The 22309-nt window shown below is 37.6% G+C and overlaps 1 protein-coding gene across 2 annotated transcripts in view; it reads left to right on the top strand.

Moving 5' to 3' along the window:
- VPS8 (VPS8 subunit of CORVET complex) overlaps nucleotides 1-22309 on the top strand; it is a 146601-nt gene that overhangs the window by 6906 nt on the left and 117386 nt on the right. The window contains exons 6-16 of one of the 2 annotated variants that reach the window (XM_054982279.1): nucleotides 500-532; nucleotides 1084-1138; nucleotides 8280-8404; nucleotides 12538-12624; nucleotides 13184-13251; nucleotides 14175-14328; nucleotides 14431-14490; nucleotides 15306-15413; nucleotides 15974-16054; nucleotides 18075-18230; nucleotides 21403-21477. In XM_054982279.1, coding sequence (XP_054838254.1) covers nucleotides 500-532; nucleotides 1084-1138; nucleotides 8280-8404; nucleotides 12538-12624; nucleotides 13184-13251; nucleotides 14175-14328; nucleotides 14431-14490; nucleotides 15306-15413; nucleotides 15974-16054; nucleotides 18075-18230; nucleotides 21403-21477 — 1002 coding nt within the window. Of the gene's footprint in view, nucleotides 1-499; nucleotides 533-1083; nucleotides 1139-8279; nucleotides 8405-12537; nucleotides 12625-13183; nucleotides 13252-14174; nucleotides 14329-14430; nucleotides 14491-15305; nucleotides 15414-15973; nucleotides 16055-18074; nucleotides 18246-21402; nucleotides 21478-22309 lie in introns of both variants that reach the window. The other variant, XM_054982278.1, reaches the window with a different exon arrangement.

Raw genomic sequence — 22309 nt, 5'->3', positions numbered from 1 at the left:
TGAGAAGTCTGAAAAAACAGGTTATTGGAGCAGACTGGGTTTGCTTTTAACTAAAAATGCTGAATCCAGGTCGAGAGTGCAGTGGAAGAACAAGTTTGATTCCACATCTGAATCCCTAATTCTGCAGTTACTTGTTTGCTTGACCTGGGCCCTATTAGTGATGCATCTACAGCTTTGTGCTTGGGATATTTTAAGTTCATGGGCAAAGCAAAATCCACTCTTGAGTATCCAGTCATAGCCACTTGGGTTCTCTCAATCCTTAATGGTACTTCAGAGTATGTTTAAGTTCAAGTTTTTGTTAATGAGAGCTGTCTATCAAAAAAGATGAACAAGACAAGCACATAGCCCAAAGAGGGTGAACTTCAAATAGCAAGTTGGGAAGCCTTGGAATATATCTGGCATGCAGATGACTATTTATTACACGTTTAAGAAAACCTAACCAGCTGTTATTTGCATTTTTGAAGCATTATTTGATTTCATAATATATTCTCTCTTCCAGGCCAAGGTGGATGCTGGTTTACCCACTGCAATAGTAAGTGTATAAAGAGTTAGAGAATATCTTGTGATTATTATTAATGCTTGTTCTAATTTTCAAATGCTTTATTCAGTGCTCTGATTGTATTCAGTTCTATTATGTTTTGTGTGCCTTATTTTTTCCAAAGCTATTTAATTCCATCTTCTGCTTACTCTGTACTGACAGAAATAAAACTGTACCCAAAGCTTTGGATACAATTAATGGGGCCATAGTAGCCTGCTGTAAACAATATTGAAAGAACTTCTAAGGAAAAAATCAAAAAGTCTTGATACAATATAATCCAATTACCTGTTCCTGCGATAAGATTACTAGGATCAATTTGTGTAGTTCTGTTTGTGGAATAATCTTTAGACCCTCTGTGTTGGAGCAACTGTCTGTGGCTTGGCTACTTTGAAAGCTTACTCCTTTTGTTAATATAATTTAATCTCTTTCTGATACCCATTTTGTTGACTCAGTGTCATTACCCATTCCTTGTATTTGGGTATTGATAGATGCTTAAAAGCCATGAGAACACTTTTCAACCTGAATCTTTTCTCTGTTTTGTTTAGGCAGCATCAAGTCTCATAGCAGTAGGAACATCCCATGGGCTAGCGTTGATATTTGGTATGTATGTATATTCAGGATTAAGAGTTATTTGGAATTTAATTTCTATGGTGTGTTCTATATGTTACTGTATATTAGGGTATATTAGGGTGTATTAGGGTGTGTATATATATGTGTGTGTGTGTGTGTGTGTGTGTGTGTTTGTATTGTATTGTATTGTATTGTATTGTATTGTATTGTATTGTATTGTATTTTGCTATTTAAAACTTCTGAAACTGGCCAAGTTGTACTGTAGACTTAGTAGGAAATACAAGTAACTAACTTTTGTAACTGTTCCAGCTACTTATTTAACATCACATTGGCTTGGAGACTTTCTGTATTTAAAAAGGCTTTTGTCTACATGCCAAAAAAGAATGTGCCATTTTTATCTCCTATTGTTGAAAAAATTATATGTACCATTCCAAGCAGAAATGTGTTGGCCTCTTGCTGAATAAATATATTTTGTTGGAAATAACAGTGGATTGGATACAGTCAGCTTTTTCATTCCATCTCACCTACTATGTGTTCTTACTAGAATTCTCATCTTACATGGCTTTTATCCATGCCATCTTAGGATCCCCAGCATAGCATTTTGGGTGGTTTAAAGGGATCCATTCTCTTTTGGCCAGTGGAAAAGCTGGTCGAATCCAACCCAATATGTTGTTTGTTATTTCTGTCTCCTCTTATTTCTTCCATATTGATTTCTGGCTTTTTTTCTCTCTTGACTTTGTTTCCCTCGTGGACTGAGAAGGCAAAGGTATAGTACTGCTGCATTGTGCATGTAGCCTGCATGAACAGCTCCACATTTCAAAGTGTGCTATAGTGATGATCTGAAATGATTTGTATTCAAGCTGCATATGTTCTCAAGTGTTCTATAGGCTATGGTTATCTGTTAAGTAGATACAGTGTTTGAGACTATTCCTTGTGCTAGAAGTCAACAAAAGAAGATGAAAATTTTCCCATGGCCTCTAGTACAAGACATTTTACAGTTCTTGCAAGAGGTGCTATGCTTGACCTAGGCAGACATTTGCATTGACTTAAGTAGTCAGGCAGTGTCAATAGTGAAGTGTCTTATTTTCTTTTTGTGAAGGAATGGCAGTAGCTAGTTCAAATAAGTGTGGTGACTATCTGGACAGCACTGCCATGGTTAAATCAGTTTTCTAGCTTGGTGTGTGCGCGTGTATATGTGTGTGTGTGTGAGAGAGAGAGATGCAGCAGAATTCTGTCTTTAAAGACCTACCAAAGATAATAGAGTCTTCAGGGTGCTACTGCACTCCAATTTGGTTCTATTATCCTTTTGTTACTGTATTAGAAATCATCTTAGCAAGCATCACATTTTCTCTAGTATCCAATACTGGCAATCCATCTCATTTACTTGTTTAGGATATCTGATTTAGACAGTTCAGACAGAGTTTCCTCTACTGGTGACCATAATCTTCTGCAGCATGATATAATTAAAGTAAAATGCTTTTCTGTTCAGTTGAGTTAAGCAGAAATCAGTGGAACTAAAAATACTTAATTTTAGTTGGGTTATATCCCTGTATATCTTGCAACATAGCAGGGATTTGCAGTGGAAGAAAGCATGCAGAACATCATCAGAATATAATACATACTAGTTCTGCTTCTGGCAACCATGTCTCACAGAAAAGTGTGCATGTGACTTAATTCTAATTTATTATTAAAGTTAATCCTAATAGCACATGTTAAGTATTGGAAGTCTTCATGATAAAGACTCTACAGGGTTTCTAATTGCTGAGCTCTGTTAAAGCTTGCTGAGCCTTAAGCCAATAATGGAATGAGAGTGGGGCGGTGGTAGAATCTATGCAGTGAGCTTGAATCATTCCTCTGTGAGGACCATTAGGTATGATGCAGTCTATTTTTCCACTTTTGGTGGACAGATGAGTACTGGCCATAGAGGCCACTATGGAATTTGTTCATTAATGAAGTGGAGGAGTCAGACTGGATGGAGATATAGGTAGTGTGCACAGGTGGGGATGGTGAGCACAGATAGTCTACATATATTCTGCTTTTTGGTTCTAAACCCTTTCTAAAACTGCTATAATAAATCTCAAACACAAATGTGCATGTAACAGTTGGTTGGCCCTTATTTAAATCTTTTTAAATAGAGCAGAAGACCTCTGACTTGTGTAGATATCTTCATGTGACAGAGTATTTGTCTGGGTTGTATATTGTGTGAGAGAGTATTTTCATGATCATACTGCAAAACTGCTGGTGTGTCAGAAGTCGTTCCTGTTGAAAAAAAGCCTTGATTTCTACTAGTATGATAATTGAGTGTGTCAGTGTAATTGGGTTTAGTTTTTATTTTAATAAAGTATTATAAATGCTTATTATAGGAAGGTCTGGTCTCATGTGAAAGCATACTATCTTTCTTGCATATAGGACACAAGAAAAATAAAATCTTTTTTTTCTGATACTGGTGCAAGTATAATTGATAAGGTTTCTAAACTAATGGTGGGTGGAAAGTCTAATAAGTGTAGATATGTGATGCAACTACATAATGGAGAAATACTAAAGAAAATGTTGATTGTAATCAAATGTGCACACTCTTATTAACAAAGCTGTTAAGAGTGTTTTACAAAGATTTTTTTCCTTCGGGAGGCAATGGCTTCCTGAAGCTCCCATGTCTGTGGGAGAGACAACACAGCTGTTTTTTATCGGCTGGAGAGTTAATTTCCATCCGTTCATCACTCTTGATAGAGAGTGATCGGAAGATACCCATTTGTGCCTCATTTGGTCAGTTCAATGGAAGGATTTACTGCCTGGGCCATGTTGGGGCAGTGTCTGAATGTTGAACAGCTGAGATCGCTGAAGCTGCGCTGGAGTGAAAGATGACCACCTCCCATTCTTAACCTACTAAATTTTCTCACTGAATTTCTAACTACAGTCTGGAACCTGTGACACAGAATGAAGTTTATATGGCTTGGGTGAAAAACAGTCTCTCGTCTAATTTGGATGTGCTTTCTATGTTGAAAAATAAGAATTAAAGGAAATGAATATACGAAGGAGTTTATACTGGAAAAAAGAAAGATTTAAATGGATATAAGGTGACTCTGCTGCGTCTGATGAAGGCTATGTTTAGTCTTGGCAAGTGTAAAAATTTGGCTTGGAGAAGGCGAAAAGCAAGGTGAAGGAGAATAACTTTGAAAGGAGATAAGCTGGGGAAACAGCATAACTCACACTGGAAAGTCTCGGTCTCTTTTTTCCTGAAACTATTTTACATTCCTGACTATAAAACTCTGGCTTAATAAAATTCCATCCTGGATATGAGAAATAACACTATTGGACTTTTATGCATCAAAATAATTTGACTTTACTGGAGTTTGAGAAGGAATTTACTTTGTGGGAGCAAAGAAAGAAAAGCTGAAGGTATTAGGCAAAGAAAGGTCAAGGTATTTGCTGGCTTTTTATAGATATATATACCCAAAGAGTGGAAATGGAATGCACAGGTTTATACCAGATTTGCAACCCAAAATAAATTTAACAAGAGAAGTCATAGTTCAGGTTGTGAAGAAGGTTATTATAAAAATGGAGATTTTTTGGATCATCCTGGAAAAAGTGGGAAGAAAAAGGAATATCCTAGACCAGAAGAGGAATAAGAATAGAACAGTTATGAGGAGTTGAGCAAAGAACTTTGAGCAGAAATAAATAATGGATGAAAGGAAAACATGTGGGCCCCAAATTTATTGTGTTAAATTCCTAAGGAGAACTCCCTGTAAAATTATCGATGGTATATACTTTTAGATAGAATAATAAAAAGGACTAAAAGTATATAAATTAAAGATTGGAAAGGGGAATGGAAGGAAGGATTATTTTATTATTCTTGGTGGAGTAGAGTGGTACCAAAATGAAAAAAATTGGCTATAATTATATAATGCTAATGAGAATTTGAAAGATCAATTTATAGTCTAGACTGGAGTTTTATATGTTGGGAAATACGGATAAAAATTTGGAAAAAGAGTATGTTTTTTTAAATGTCATATGGGGAAATATTGAAATGGTTTATTTACTGTCAGTGGAGGGAATGGATTCGAAAGATGTGGGTTTTAGTTGAGACAGCCAAACTCATAGTTATAAAGAGAGATAAAAATATTGTTTATATACATTGCAAATTGGAAACCCTTGATGACTCTCTGCAAATGAAGAAGAAAAATGAACTAATGATTGGTGTAAGTAAGAATAAGGAGCTGGGATGTTAAGGAGATGAGATTACACACACACACACACACATGAAAAACATATAACACACACATATAAAAAGAAATTAGACCACAAGCTTATTGATGTGAAAAGGCTGAAGTGTCGTAGAGGAAAAACTGTAATAACTAAATAATACAACTATTAAGCTAGTTTTGTCTTTATTTCTGTTAGTATGTGTAGGCCATTGTAGGCCTTTATTAGTTATATGCTTTTTTCCTTTCTGTACTATTGTTTTAACTTTTTCACAATAAAATAAAAATTGTAACAAAAAAAGATTTTTTTTCCTGCAGGGAGTCTAGATGTAGCGTTAGTTTAAATCTCTAGTAGCTGAAAACAGGGATTTGTTGTTTGGTAACATTAATTTAACAGCGGCTGTTCTGTAGCCATCATCTTTTGTGTATGGTTTCATATACATATTTCCTTTTTATGCCTGTATAAGTGTCACACTAAGATGTAGGTCTAAGTGTGTCATTAGTACTTATAGAAATTTCATGTGTAGTAAGTGAATAGTAAATGCCAGTCATTTGACCTTAAGTGCTCTCTAATATTCTGTAAGAGAATCTGGTCAAGATTGGAAGAATCTATTAGCCTTGCACAAGAGACATGTGCTCGTCTGATGGAATGTTTGACTGTCATTTCTTGGAATGGATGATTTCAGTGAAAAATCACAAATTGTCTTGAAACTCCCCTCACAAGAAGAATTTGCCACATTGCAAGAAGGGCTGCTGTATGAGTTAAAAACCAGCCTAGGGTCTTACTTAAAGGTTTTAGTTTAAGTGATCATAGAACTAGTTTTATAGCTCTTTGCATTTGAGTTTCTGAATAAATGGAAGCATAGCTTATACAAGAATTAACTAAGATGCAAGATGCTCACAATGTGTGAGTGCCTGAACTGCAAAATGTGTGTGTGTTGTGTGTGTGTGTTTCCATGGATTGATGCTGCAACTTGTTGAAAAGCGCATAATATGCTGCCCAGTTCCTTCTCCTCTGTTGTTTTGGCTTAATCCAGCAAACTGAGATGCACTTTCTGCTGTTCAGTCTGCTTTGGGTCAGCCTGCTTCTTCTTTCCTCAGCCATGGCTCACGCCTATTGGTTACTTCCAGCCAAAGCTGGCTTCAGATGTTTGGGTCCTGAGCAAGTGATATACATAGATTCCCTTCATACATAATGCATGCTGCTTCTGCTGGACAGGCTAAGGCATACTTGCTCTTATACTCCCCCTTCCACCACCCTTTTTTCTTGCTGCAAAACTGGGCTGGCTGGTCTGGGTCTCATTTCTCCTCTCCCAGGATGACACTAGTGATGGTCCAGTTGAAGGAGCAGAGGCAGGAAGGAATAAGCCCCAGGCTAGCCTGCCCAGCTTTTGTGTGTGCGTGTGCGCGCGCGCTCAGAACATCACATCTTTGTTGTAGATTGGGTAAGAGCCATAGCACATGCTCTTTGGGCATATTGTTTGTCCAATATTGGTAGTCAGTTGTAGGAGTTCCACTTGATAGTAGATTCCATGCTGATTCATGGCCCCTGATAGATGCCTGATCATGCTGATCACTGGCACTGGACATGATTCTGGTTCTGTTGTTGTGCAGTTCTGGTACAAGATTGGTTTTTATTCTGATCTTTCATTTTTTTTTTTTGCTGCTACTAATTTTTCTCTCACTTAAGAACATAATACAGGAGGTGCTATGCTGAATCAGACTAGCAGTTCATCTACTCAGCATTATGTCTCTTAATGTGACCAAGCCGCTGCCCTAGAGGACCAATGAACGGCATAGAGGCCAAGGCCTTCCCATCATGTTACCTTCTAGCACTGGTATTCAGAGGTTTACTGCTTCTGGATTTGAAGGTTCACTTTAGTCATTTGACTAGTAGCTCTTGATGGACCTATTTCCATGAATCTGTCTAATCCTCCTTTTTAAAGCCCTCTGTGCAACTGCCAACTCTACATCCATTGATAGTAAATTCATGATTTAATTACTTATTGAGTGAAGAAGTACTTACTTATTTTTTCCTCTGCTTCATCTTCTTCTTCTCTCAGCATTATTTCCCCCAATTTTTCATTGCCAAAGTTGACTAGATGCAGCAGGGCTTTTTTTCAGTGGGAACGCGGTGGAGGGCAATCTAAACTCCCCTCTGTCTGGAGATCAGGGGGCGGGGCCACCGGCCATGTGACCATTTTCACCACGGGCAATTTTAAACTTTAAAAAAATCCCCCCTTGTTCCAGCTGATCCAAAGTGACGTCATTGTGCGGTCTTGAGTTCTACCACCTCTTTTCCCCAAAAAAAAGCCCTGAGATGCAGTGTTTAGTGCTGTTTTTTTCTCTCCTCTCTTTTTTCTTCTTTGACTTGCTGACTTCCTCTTCTCTTATCTATAGCTCTTGCTGACCTTTTTCTTTTTTGGCTCTCATGTATGTATGTCTTTGTTCACTCTACCAGGCTCAGTGTCTGTCCTCCGGATTCCATCACCTTGTGTTTCTTGGTTTCTGTTGCTCCTGTAGTTCTTTCATTATTTGTTCTTTTTTATCTTTCAGCTTGGGAGAAGGGAAAAAGTGTGTGTGGTAGGGTTGCCAGCTTCAAATTGGGAAATTCCTGGAGATCTGGGGGGTAAAACCTGGAGAAAGTGGGGTTTGGGGAGGGAAAGGACCTTGGCATGGCATAATTCCATAGAGTCCACCCCAAAAGTAGCCATTTTCTCCAGGTGAACTGATCTCTGTGGCCTGGAGACCAGTTGTAATTCCGGGAGATCTCCAGCCACTACCTGGAGGCTGGCAACCCTAGTGTGTTGTATCTTTCTGACACTCCAGGCCATGGTTGGGAGGACTGGGAATGTGGCATCTGAAGTGAGCCAATTCAAGATATATAGAATTACTGTTGTTTGCAGGGCAGAGGTTCTGATCTTCTGTTGGTCCCATAAACATAATGTTAACTAAACTTGCCTCTTGTTTAGATCCCAACCAGGCTCTTCGGCTTTGTTTGGGCAGTACTGCAGTTGGAGCACAGTATGGAGCCGTATCTGCTCTTAGTATCAACAACGATTGTTCAAGACTTCTGTGTGGTTTCGCAAAGGGACAGGTAATACTAAAATGTAGTGTGATCTTGTTCATGATTACTTTGAAAACAATTCCAAGAAGTTCAATGGCACTTGGTGCTGGATAACTATGCATTTTCTATGGTCAGTTCTTATTTGCTCAGTTAATTTGATAATGGCTTCTCTCCATTTCTAGTGTACTTTGTCTGCCAACAGCCTATTATAGGAAGAGTGTTATCTAGGGGATGTAAGGGAAGGCATGTAGGTACCCCTGGAAGAAAAAAGGATCATGTGGTTTCTTTTAGTTCTCCCATCACCATAATCTCGTATGTGATATCTAAACTGGGCCATTCTTATGCTTACAAGGCGGTTGTAAGGGGCATACTAATGGACTTAAATGGTAGAGCAAGAAAGAAGAAAGAGGAGAAAAGACAAGAGATTGAGGAGAAAATAAAAGCCAAAGAAACACAGCTAAAAAAGAGACCAGGGAAAAAGAAGGTATACCAGGAAATTAAAATACTTCAAGAACAGCTAACAGCAATGAGCAATAAAGAATTGGAGTGGAATCTCAAAAGACTGAATCAAAAAGCGTTTGAGGGTGCTAATAAACCTGGGAAGTACCTGGCATGGCAATTGAAGAAGAAAAGGGAAAAGAAGATAATAAATAAAATTTGCGAAGATAACAAAACGTATTTGGAGCAGGCTACCATTAGTAGAGCCTTTTATAAATTTTACGCTAAGCTGTATAATAAAAAAGAAGTAAACAAAGAATCAATAGCGTCATATTTGGAGGAAACCAAACTTCCAGAAATCTCGGAAGCTTGGAGAAATAAGTTGAATAGTGAAGTAACTGACGAGGAAATAAGTAAGGCAATACAATCTGCAAATCTAGGAAAGGCGCCAGGGCCAGATGGACTTACGGCTAAATTCTATAAGACAATGGCTAATGAACTGGCACCATTCCTAAAAGAGGTGATGAATGGGGTTTTAAGGGATCAAAGGATTCCAGAAACTTGGAGTGAAGCGAATATATCATTGATCCCAAAAGAGGGCCAAGACCTGACTAATGTGAAAAATTATAGACCTATATCGCTACTCAACAATGACTACAAAATTTTTGCGAAGATATTGGCGGAGAGATTGAAGGGGTGGCTCTCGGAAGTCATAGAGGAGGAACAAGCAGGCTTTTTGCCAGACAGACAAATAAGAGACAACTTAAGGACAGTGATCAATGCTATTGAATATTATGACAAGCGTTGTGACAAAGAGGTTGGTTTCTTCTTTGTTGACGCTGAAAAAGCGTTTGACAATTTAAACTGGGACTTTATGTTTGCCACTATGGAAAAGCTACAATTGGGAGAAAGATTCATCAGAGCAATTAAGGAAATTTATAGAGACCAGACTGCAGCAATTGTGGTGAATGATGAATTGACCAAGAAATTGACGATAAGTAAAGGAACAAGACAAGGTTGCCCGTTATCTCCATTGTTGTTCATTTTAGTATTGGAGATTCTGATGATACAAATACGTCAAGATGATGAAATTCGTGGAATAAAAATAAAGGACTATTCATACAAGGTCAGAGCATTTGCGGATGACATAATGTTAATTGTAGAGGACCCATTGGAGAACATGCCAAGAGTGATAGATAAGATCAAGGAGTTTGGAGACTTGGCAGGTTTCTTCATTAACAAAAAGAAGTCAAAGATATTATGCAAAAATATGACTAAGCAGAAACAACAATTGTTAATGGAAACAACGGATTGTGAAGTAACAAGTAAAGTGAAATATTTGGGAGTCGAATTAACTGCAAAGAACATAGATCTATTCAAAAACAATTATGAAAAACTATGGACTCAGATAGAGAGAGACTTGATTAAATGGAATAGATTGAATTTGTCGTGGTTGGGTAGGATTGCAGCAGTTAAGATGAATGTGTTACCAAGAGTAATGTTTTTGCTACAGACAATACCAATCATCAGAGACTCCAAACAATTTGAAAAATGGCAGAGGAAAATATCAGATTTTGTTTGGGCAGGCAAGAAGCCTCGAGTGAAAGTGAAAGTTTTACAAGATGCAAAGGAAAGAGGCGGAATGCAACTGCCCAATCTGAGACTTTATCATGATGCAATCTGCCTAGTTTGGTTGAAAGAATGGATGACATTAAAGAACAAGAAACTATTAGCCCTAGAGGGATATAAAAAAATATTTGGATGGCACGCATATTTATGGCATGACAAAGTAAAGGTCAACTCGATGTTCCTGCATCACTTTGTTCGGAGAAGTCTATACATAATCTGGAAGAAGTACAGAATTTATCTACAAGAAGGAACCCCTTTGTGGGTGGTTCCATATGAGGTGATAGACCCGAGAGCTGTTGATAATGAACAACAATGTTTAACGTATAAAGAAATAACTAAAACTGAAGCATCCAAACTTAGAATAAAGACACAAGAGGAACTATCACCTAACTACGATTGGTTCCAGTATAGACAGATCAGAGACTTATATAATTCGGACTCTGTAAAGGGAGGTATACGAATAGAGAATTCGGAACTAGAGCAGACCCTTCTTAAAGAAGATAAGAAAAGAATATCCAAGGTATACCAAGTACTGTTGAAGTGGTATACCGAGGATGAGATAGTTAAAACACAAATGGTGAAATGGGCTATAAACTTTAATAAAGAAATAACAATGGAGGCATGGGAATACTTGTGGAAAACTACAATGAAGACAACGACATGTATTAATATCAAAGAGAACATTCATAAAATGATCTATCGTTGGTACATGACACCAAAGAAGATTGCGCTAGGGAATTTGAATACTTCTAATAAATGCTGGAAATGTAAGAAGCATGAGGGCTCCCTCTATCATATGTGGTGGTCGTGTGAGGTAGCCAGGCAGTACTGGGGGGAAATAATAAGAGAAATGAGTGAAATTTTACAATTTCAAATTAATAAGAACCCAGAACTCCTGCTACTGAACTTGGGAATGGAGGGAATTCCAGTCCAACACAGGACGTTGATATTTTATATGACAGCAGCAGCTAGACTTTTGTATGCGCAAAAATGGAAAGTACAAGAAGTGCCAACTATGGAAGATTGGACTTACAAATTGCTGTATATGGCTGAAATGGACAAGATGACAAGAAAATTGAGAGATCTGGACTCAGGGCAGTTCAACACAGACTGGGAGAAGCTGAAACAATACCTGGAGAAGAAATGGGAGGTGGGAGGAAAACTGTGGCAGTTTGAGAACTACTGAAGTATTGAAGTAGAGGGGGGAGACTTTACCGGGGGGAGAAGAGATAAATGTGAATTAATAAGCAGTCAGATTAATAGATTGACATATATATAGATATATGTAGGTTAACAAACAGAACATAGAGAAAATAATTAATTATAAGGACTAAATATAAGGAGCGATTAACTAACAATATTTTCTTTTTTTTTCTGACAAGTTTTGTACCAAACTGAATGTCTGAAGATATAGATGGGTCAAATTGATTGACTACGTGAGGAGAGATATATAGAACTATTATAAAAAGATAGAATGAGTAATATATATAGAGAATAAGTCAAATTGTTTGATATAAACGAATGTATGATCTATATGGTTTATGATATATAGAAATACCTGAAATTGAAAAATTGGGATAAATTGTTTATCTAAGATAGAAACAAAGGCTTACAGTTTGGGCATATAATGTTAAAAATAGTTAAGGATGTACTGCTTAGAATATTGGAGAATATATATTTGTTTTAGATAGAGGAAGCTAATAAAAGTAAGGGAAAGGGGACAAAGGGTTGGAAAGCTGTTGGAAGTCAACAAAAAGGGGGGGGGGGAAAGGGAGGGGGTTAGAGATGAAAAAATTGGGGAAAATTGAATGTAAATGTGGAAATAATGGATTCTAACCCAATAAAAATTTTTCAAAAAAAAAAAATAAACTGGGCCATTCTTTTCCTGCAATGCTGTTCAAGATACAGTGTTAAAGGTTTTTAGATTTTGTACATTAATCAAATGTGAGATGCCTTCTGTGCCCAAGAACATAAGAAACGGGAGCCTTATGCATTCAGTTATGCTTGATTGCTTGTGAGGGTGTTTGGCAAATCTCTCATAATTATCCACATACATTGGAAACTTGTACTAAAAAATTAATAATCTTTACCTGTAGATTACCATGTGGGATCTAGCCAGTGGAAAGCTTTTGAGATCAATAACAGATGCTCATCCTCCAGGAACAGCAATATTACACATTAAGGTAATAAATGTTCACCTGCTTTGCTTAATGAATTGTATCTAAAAAATTACACATTTTGTTACGAGAAAACCCGTACTGTGTGGTCTTACTGATGAGAATAAAATGTGTATATGTGTGTGTGATTCTTTAATTACGTGGTGTTTGCGTTGAAAGAGGAGTACTTGAATATTTTATAGGGTTGTAGAGAAGAAAGATGCTGGGTTGGATCCTGTGGATCAATTTCACTAATGGCAGAACTATTCTCTGATATAAGGAACCTTCCACAGGCACAAGAAGGCTCTTCTATGTTGAAAAACTTCTTGCACTGGAAAAAAGCTCTGCCATTAGCAGAAATACAGGATCCTTCCTACTAGTGTGAGGAAGTATGAATAAGGCCAGTGGGTCTTAGGAAATGGAGAAGTAGAGAGTAATGGGCAGATAATATAGTTTTGGCAAACAGGAGAGGGGCATGATTGGTAGAAGGATATTGAAAAATGTTGTGGGAGGGACTTTGTTTTTACCATGCAGTTTGGTAGTTTTGTGAACATTTTCATAAGAGAAAAATTAATGTTCTGTTCAGTTTACAGATGACCCAACTCTTGCAATTTGCAACGACAGCGGAGGTTCAGTTTTTGAGCTGTCATTCAAGTAAGATTATCTCTGTTTATTGTTAGAGGAGCACAATTTCAAAAATTAAATCCTTAGAATTAAACATTTTATAAGTAGTAAACCCTGAGATGCAGTATTTCAAATACAATGGTTTGTTCAAGATTTCAATATTAATGGGAAGGAAAAGCCCAAACAAATTGTTCCAATAGAGAGATAGTTCTCTGTAATTTTGATAATCCTTTTCTTAATTACTGATCGACTTAAGAGAGTGCCTGGTATTCAAAGACTGAGGAACAGTTGTTTGTAAAATCTCACCTTAAAAGGTTCATTGTTTGTACATGTATAGAAATGCTGTCTGTAAAGACCTAAATGCTAGGAACATGCTAATATTATATGGATATATGTCTCTTACGTATTGATTAGGTAATTCTTGAAGTGGTCCTGCATTAGATTCCTTGACCTCTGCTCCCTACGGTGCTTGCAACTCTGATGTCATGCAAAGCATCACTGTTCACACTAGAACAACAGTTTTGGTACATGACTTTTCTGTGCATTTTTTAGCATATGCTGTGGTGATTGAGGGTATGGAGTTGTTTAGCATTCCAATCTGTCCCATCCTGAAATGAAGGGCATCTCTATAAACAAGTACAAATTATTTCTAGGAGTGTTTCTTTGCAGCCCAGATTGAAATTTGCTCCTATCTTAGCTAATTTTTTGGCAGCCTAGTTTTCACTAGTTGCCTCCTGCTATCAACTGGGGACACTTCTCAGAGTTACTGTGGAAGGGGAAAAAATTGTAAGTTTGCCTGTCAAGTATCATTGGTATTGGGTTTGAACATGCAATTCCTTCCAAGAACAGAATGCAGCACACTTAATTACTCAATTTTGCAGTTCTTTTTTCTAAACATGTAAGTGCAGTGGCACATTGCTAACTCTTTACTAAACTGTGTGCTTTGTTCTCAGGAGAGTTATGGGGGTACGAACATGCGAGTCACGCTGTTTGTTTAGTGGTTCCAAAGGAGAAGTTTGCTGCATTGAGCCATTGCATGCAAAGACTGAACTGAGAGACCATCCTATTACCCAATACTCTCTGCTGGCAATGGCTTCTTTAACAAAGGTGACTTGCTTTTTATAAAGCTAACCTTTATTAAAATAAACATGAAAAATATATCCTGAAACACAAGATGTAAAATATTACTACTTTATCTTTGTACTGCAGATTCTTGTAATTGGATTGAAACCGTCTTTGAAAGTGTGGATGACTTTTCCATATGGCCGTGTGAGTAATTTGATGAACTTGTCCTTTTTGGTTCAAAGCATTGTGATAATGAATGAGGGAATATTAAGGAAAACATTAATTTGGAAGTGAAGAGCAGTCTTCCATAGGCCTACAGAAACTTTAGTTAATTATTATATGTAGTTCTTGCTGAACTGCACTAAAGCGTAGACCATTGAACAACCATACTATATTAAATTAATTCTTGAGTTGGTCCAGATCCATCTAATGTGGCATACCTTATTCAGCCCTTTATTCTGCTTGCGGTGTACTATAATTTAGAAGATTATTTATGTATTTAATAGAGAGTCGATTTCTGTCTTTAAAGGCCCCTGATTAATTGTCTGCTCCTGTGTGAAGTTATATGGCTGTTAAAATCAGTGGGCTTAAAGATGTCTGTCTCTGTGTGGAACTGGGCTGGTTATGAAGTAAGTTGCAAACTGAACCATATGTATTTTGTATTTTATTCCATTTATATGGAATAATAGTTTTACAGTGTTAGATGCCTGTTATAGAGCAATGCTTCGCTGCTAGTTGAATGAGCAAGCTTTCAGAAACCTTTCTTCAATTTATTTTGTCTATTAAGCGTTCAAAATTATATGAAAAAACAAAAATATACCGGGTTAATTTTACAATTGCATTTGAAATTGAACTATTATGATTTTTAACCACCTACCATATGGGCTTTACTTTAAAAGCCCATTTATGGTGAGAGTGGACTATACATTTAATAAATAAAAATTACTATCTAGTATTTTCTGCATTTGGTGCTTTTTTTCTGAACCTCATAGAAGCATCTGATATCTTTTATTCTCTAGATGGACCCTTCCAGTGTTCCGCTGCTGGCTTGGCATTTTGTTGCAGTGCAGACATCTGTGAATCCTGTGCTTGCCTTCTGTCGAGGAGACGTTGTTCACTTTCTTCTAGTAAGGTTCATGTTCCCTATCAACTTGGAGGTTTACTTTTTAAATGAATGACCAAAGCTCTAGAGGAACATAAAACTGACATATGGACACAGCTGTGACATAAGTCTTTCTGCTTGTCTGTTGAAAAAGGCACAATGTGTCTCTTTTATTTATCCAAGAAGCTCAGGGCTGCATTCATAGTTCTCCCCTTCTCCATTTTATCATTGCAACTGTCACCTTGGATTAGGCAGAGAGATATGAGTAACTGGTATGAAGTGACCTTTGTGGTAGAGGTGTGATTTGAGGCCAGATCTTGCCAGTTCTAGGCCCATATTCTGCTTCACATACTATCTCTGGTATTTCTTGAGTATTTCAGTATGAGTACAGTTCTGTTTGCTATCTTAATATAGATTATGGTGCATTTGAATTGCTGCTTTCTACATCTTATAGCTTGTATGATTATTCAAGTTCCTTTGCTGTCAAAAGACTAATAAATTAGTCCATCTCCATCATGGAAAGCAGAACATTTTTGTCTGCTAGGGAAGGGTCAAAATAATACACTGTCTTAATTCCATTATCAGGTAAAGAGAGATGAATCTGGAGCAATTCATGTTACAAAGCAAAAGCAACTGCACCTGCATTATGATCTCATCAATTTTACTGTGAGTGATTATACTATTTTAATTCAAGTAGGAAATTGTAATATTTTGTGGTTTGTATTCCTCAGCTTTAATGGGATATAATTCTTTATAGAAAACTACTTGAAAAAGGAACCCTTTGTATGTTTTTACAATTCTTACTTGCTAACATTTCTGAAATGTCTCATATTTCACTGTGAGCTCTTGTGTAAACACACCATGTGATGATCTCTTTTTTTATTAAATAAGAATTTTATTAAAGCAAAGAAATGGAAGTAAAGTAAGTGCATAATATAAAAATTATACAGATTCTAAATTAGACATTAAATTGAAAGTTATACAACCAATAAACATATAAACAATATAGGTATAATAGCTTTGGGAGTAAAACAAACAATACATTCCTTAAACCTAACTCCATAACATTTCTCCTTCTCTCTCCCGTGTCATCTGCACATAGGAGAATCAATATTTTTCAATCCCCCAAGAATGGTGGAAAGAACTCAGGGCCTGATAGACATGAAATAATATTGTTTCAATACAGATTGAAGTGCAAAAGTGTTTGACCCCTTGAGTAATCTCCTTTGTTAGTGTCTGAAAGGTCTACCTTAACTCTAGCAGATATATTGGAATGAAATTCTCGAATCAGGAACAATAGGTGTTTTTTAACCAATACTAGTACCTGCTAGTTTCACCCTGTGTTGGTGCCAATCTACAGAGTCTAAGGCAGCAGTTAGATCCGCGCACACTGCAAATATGGCCTTGGTGGGGCCCTTAATACTCTGTTGAGCCGGCTGGTAAGAGTCAGGCAAGTGATCAGTACACCTATGCCTTTCCTGAACTCTGCTTGTTCAGAATGGATAGCATTATTGGAGGTTTCTGAGGCCTCCAGTTTGCACAGCAAAATTTTGCTGTACAACTTGGAGCCTATGTCAAGCAAGCTAATTGGTTGATAGTTTGATTTGCAGTGCTTTTTAAATACTGGGAGTATAATACTTAGCTTCCACAGTGAGGGAAAAACACCAGTTAGATTGATCTGAATAAACAACTTAACTAAGATGGGCGCTCACCAGTCAGGAAACAACTCAGGAGGGATCCGGTCCTCACCAGGGGACTTTCCAGAGGAGAGAAAGGAAATGAAGCCTCTTGTTTCAGACACTGAGATGAGCAGCCATTGTGGTGAGGTAGATAGATCTAAAAGTGGTGTATGCCCCACTGCCTCATTCTCCAGAATGCAGGGAGAGGTGAATACCCAGCCCCAGTGAGCATGCAAGTCTTTACTGAGATCTGAATTTCTAGGAAAGTGTGTGGGGGGGGGGCAGGGGGAGGTTGCCTAAATTGAAGAAAACAAGTTTCCAGAATTGGGACTCCCTTTTTTCCTGGGCCGCCAGGCCTAGTTACTGCCATTGCAATTTCTGACGCCATTAAGTGTTTTGAAGGCTTAACCCAACTCCTCAAACTTCTGCTCTCTATTAACAGATCCCCTAAAATAACAACTCATCTTGGCAGAGGGTGGTTTGACCAGGAATGTAGAACTGCCAGGGAAGAGCTTATTACACTATACTCAACAGATTTGTCACCCTAAGGAAGGGAACGTCTATCAGTCATCTCATCTCTTTAAGACCTGATTATAAGAAGATCTTTAGGCAGAAAAAGCCTGGCTTTGCTAAATTGCAATGGCAGGAACTACTTTCTAAGGCAAACTGAAAGAAATTATTTGAAGGAAGTTTAGGGAGAAAATTATCTACATATATAAACAATGAAAACATATTTATGTGAAAAGTATTTGTTCTCATTCTGATGATCATAGTTAAATGATCCCCAGGAAATACTACAGCTGACCTCTTTTCCTTCCCCCGCCCCCCCATCCCCATGTGTCTCTCTCTCCGCCTGCAGCCTGCACAGAATGTTAGCTATAAACTGCCATTAGCTGCAGTACTCAAAACTAGGTTTTTAAGGGCTCATTTGATATACTTATTTGATCTTATAATATTATATGAGGTTTGTGCATATGAATTGCTTGTCTTTTGCTTGATTTTCCTAGTGGATAAACTCTCGCACAGTTGTGCTTCTGGATAGCGTGGAAAAACTGCATGTGATAGATCGTCAGACACAGGAGGAGCTTGAGACCGTGGAGGTTTCAGAAGTTCAGTTAGTTTACAACAGCAGCCATTTCAAATCTCTGGCAACAGGAGGCAATGTCAGCCAAGCACTGGTACTGCGGAATGAGATGTGTGGTTGATGCATGAATCACTAGTTGTTTTGGATGCAGAGGAGTTAGCTGTGTTAGTCTGTAGTAGCAAAATCAAAAAGAGTCCAGTAGCACCTTTAAGACTAACCAACTTTATTGTAGCATAAACTTTCGAGAATCACAGTTCTCTTCATCAGATGCATCTGACGAAGAGAACTGTGATTCTCGAAAGCTTACGCTACAATAAAGTTGGTTAGTCTTAAAGGTGCTACTGGACTCTTTTTGTAGTTGTTTTGGTAATCCTTTCTATCTGAAATCTGGTGTGCCCAGAAATTTCAACTAAATAAGAGCTTTAAAATAATTATCATACAATTGCTTTTGGGATACAATAGATTTTTGTATTTTCTGTATGGCACAGCTGCTTGAAATGTCATCAGGCATGTAGCACAATGTGCTGCTGCATTATATAATCCTTACCTACCAACATCTTCCTAAGGTCAACTTGATTGGCAAACAATTTTTCAGATCTTGGCTAGCATCCATATGTAATACAGAGTTGTACAGTCCTTTGAGAAATTTGAGAAAAGTCCTTTATTGTAATATTGAATACACTTTGATTTGCATCCATGATAATAATAATAGGCATGCTGTCTGTTCACTTTTAGGAACTCTGTTCAAATCTTACGGCCTCCATGTCACATGCCATATCAGCCATAACACTTGAAAGTCATTGGCCATGTGGATTCCTCCTCATTATGTTTGTTGTCCTGATCTTATGGAGAATCTCTGTGCTAGCACTAGCTGTCAGGGATATGTGGCAATGGCATGGAAATTCTCTGTGCAAATGGGACTATGTACAGAGAAAATGGTTTTTAAATGTTGCAGCATCCATGTGGAATCACCTTTTTATGTGCAATTGCACATAGCAACTAGAATATTTTAACTGGGCTTGGTAACTGTGAAATAAACAGGAACAGCTGATAGTACTGGAAGTTATGGTAGGGCCTCCCAGCTCAAATTCTTTGTGTCCAAAATGGGCAACAGGGGTGTTCAGTCAAGGTTACATTGTATTTTTCCAAAGCTTATATTATTCTGAGTTTTTGTGAGTCACAGCTCACTTCACTATTTGAAGAAGTGAGCTGTGACTCACAAAAGCTCATACCCTACCATAAATTTTGTTAGTCTTATAGATGTTACTGGACTCTTACTCTTTTCTACTGCTACAGACAGACAAACGCAGCTACCCATCTTGATATGAAGCTTATAGACATAGATGCTACTGTGACAGGGAGAGGTACATAGAAAGTTCATCTTTTACTTTACATTCATGAACTCTTCAATCCACCTCAAAATACTTTAAAGCAATTCTGCCATTGTCCTTTGCTTATATATCTTAGAAACTGAGGGGAACCTTTGTAGCTTATAATTTCCAGCTGTTATTTTGCCAGACTTTTAAATTTAGTCTAGGGAGGTACAAGTGAAATGAAGCTGGGAATATTGTGTTCTGAGTGTTACGAAAACAGATGGAATTCCTTGCCAATACAAGTGACATAATCTTCTAGTATCTTTGACTACTCGTTTTTTTCATATTTTATAAACTGGAAAAAAAATCTAGTTTCTGTACTGTAAATAATAAGACAGAAATATATCCAGTTTGTTTAATAAGTATATGTTGAGCTGCCTTATTGAACCCAATTGCTTTATTGTAATGGCTAAGTTTGGCTAACATTTTCAAATGTGAATGAATGTTAAGGATTGAAACTTCTGGTTTACTTTGTATAATAAAGTCACAGAGAGAGAGAGAGAGAGAGAGAAATGGCTGAATATTTGTTTTTGTATTTATGTTATTTCATTGCATGGTATTCCTTATACATGTTTTCATTGGAAATATTATTTGGAAATATGAATTGGAAATATTATTATAATGGTTGTTGTGGGTTTTCCGGGCTGTATTGCCGTGGTCTTGGCATTGTAGTTCCTGACGTTTCGCCAGCAGCTGTGGCTGGCATCTTCAGAGGTGTAGCACCAAAAGACAGAGATCTCTCAGTGTCACAGTGTGGAAAAGATGTAGGTCATTTATATCTACTCAGGAGGGGTGGGGTTGAGCTGAGACATCCTGTAAGAGTTTCCCAGGGTGTGGAATGCTAATGGCGGGAGGCTTCACTGTATCCTGAGGAGGTTCTTTTGCATATGGATTGGTACTTGATGTGCTAATCTTCTCTGCAGGGCTATTGTCGGGGATAGAATGTTTTGTTAGCCTGGTGTTTTTCAGAACTGGAAACCATGCTCTGTTCATTCTTAAGGTTTCTTCTTTCCTGTTGAAGTTTTGCTTATGCTTGTGAATTTCAATGGCTTCCCTGTGCAGTCTGACAAAGTAGTTGGAAGTGTTGTCCAGTATTTTGGTGTCCTGGAATAAGATACTGTGCCCTGTTTGAGTTAGGCTATGTTCAGCCACTGCTGATTTTTCAGGTTGTCCAAGTCTGCAGTGTCTTTCATGTTCTTTTATTCTTGTCTGGATGCTACGCTTTGTGGTCCCGATGTAAACTTGTCCACAGCTGCAGGGTATACGGTATACTCCTGCAGAGGTGAGGGGGTCTCTACTGTCTTTTGCTGATCGTAGCATCTGTTGTATTTTTCGGGTGGGTCTGAATACTGCTTGAAGGTTATGCTTTTTCATAAGCTTTCCCATCTGATCAGTACTGATCAGTAATATATGGCAAAAACACTTTTCCTGTAGGAGACTGTTTTTCCTTGGTTGTTTGATTCATCCTGGGTTTGATTGCTCTTCGGATTTCATTTCTGGAGTAGCCATTTGCCTGAAGTGCGTGATTTAGATGATTAATTTCCTCATTGAGAAAGTGCGGCTCACATATCCGTCTTGCACGATCCACTAATGTTTTCATTATGCCTCTTTTCTGTCGGGGGTGGTGATTGGAGTTTTTGTGTAAGTACCGATCAGTGTGAGTTGGTTTCCTGTAGAGATCTCTGTCTTTTGGTGCTACACCTCTGAAGATGCCAGCCACAGCTGCTGGCGAAACGTCAGGAACTACAATGCCAAGACCACGGCAATACAGCCCGGAAAACCCACAACAACCATCGTTCTCCGGCCGTGAAAGCCTTCGACAATACACAATATTATTATAGTTCTAATATACTAAATAAAAATATTTATTTTTCATAGGCATTGGTGGGAGAAAAGGCTTGTTACCAGTCAATCAGCAATTGTGGTGGTCAGATCTTTTATTTAGGTACAAAGGTACGTCAGGCTTGTCTATTTTTCTGTTATCTCTAATGTTATTGTTAGAGTTGTCTGTTTAGATGTTTTAACTGATTATCTGCTTATTGACTGATTGAGTGATTACATTTAAATGTTGTGAAAGCAATAGGTACTACTTTGAAATACTGAAGGACACATGGAAAATTCTAACATTATCTAACAAATAGTATCTTCCGTTTATAGAAAGCTGTTGTTGTTGAATTAGACAGTACATGATTGGTACATCTTAATGCTTGGAATTTAGTATTAACTTGCTAATATAATAAATATAAATTTGCTTTTCCTCCCTGAACTGTACTAGAATTGATGTTTTTTCTACTGCTATTATCAGAAAGTTTTTATTAGCTACTTTGAGAAATGCAATCTTGTTGCAGTTGTAGCATTTTCTTTTACTTCAGATCACAGACTTTCACCAAGATGGTACTTTTAGTGTTAGTCCTAAGAGTTGGAAAGGTCTTGTTATTACTTTGTGGTCTCTGAACATCATATGGATGGGCTTTGCACTTGTGTGGAGCTTTGATTCAAAAACTTCTGAAGTTAATTTTCTCTCCAGAGATGCCTTTTCTGAGGGCTAGGTATTTTTTTCGACAACACTACAAACAAATCTGTTATTGTCATGTCTTCTTGCCTTTATACTACTTTTCAATCATCATCATTCTCCTATCTTCTTGGGTAGTTTTCTGTGGCACCCTGGTTCCTGTTGTTCAGAAGGGAGCTTTCAGAAAGTGTCCCCAGTGTACAGGGAAGATACCTTTGACCTCAAGTGATGCTCACAGTGCATGCATTGCTATGGGGATGGGGTGCTGTCTTT

The sequence above is a fragment of the Eublepharis macularius genome, chromosome 6, assembly GCF_028583425.1.
Source record: "Eublepharis macularius isolate TG4126 chromosome 6, MPM_Emac_v1.0, whole genome shotgun sequence".
Lineage (NCBI taxonomy): Eukaryota > Metazoa > Chordata > Lepidosauria > Squamata > Eublepharidae > Eublepharis > Eublepharis macularius.
Note: the sequence above shows the minus strand (reverse complement) of the source record. Positions and strands in the feature narration are given on the sequence as shown.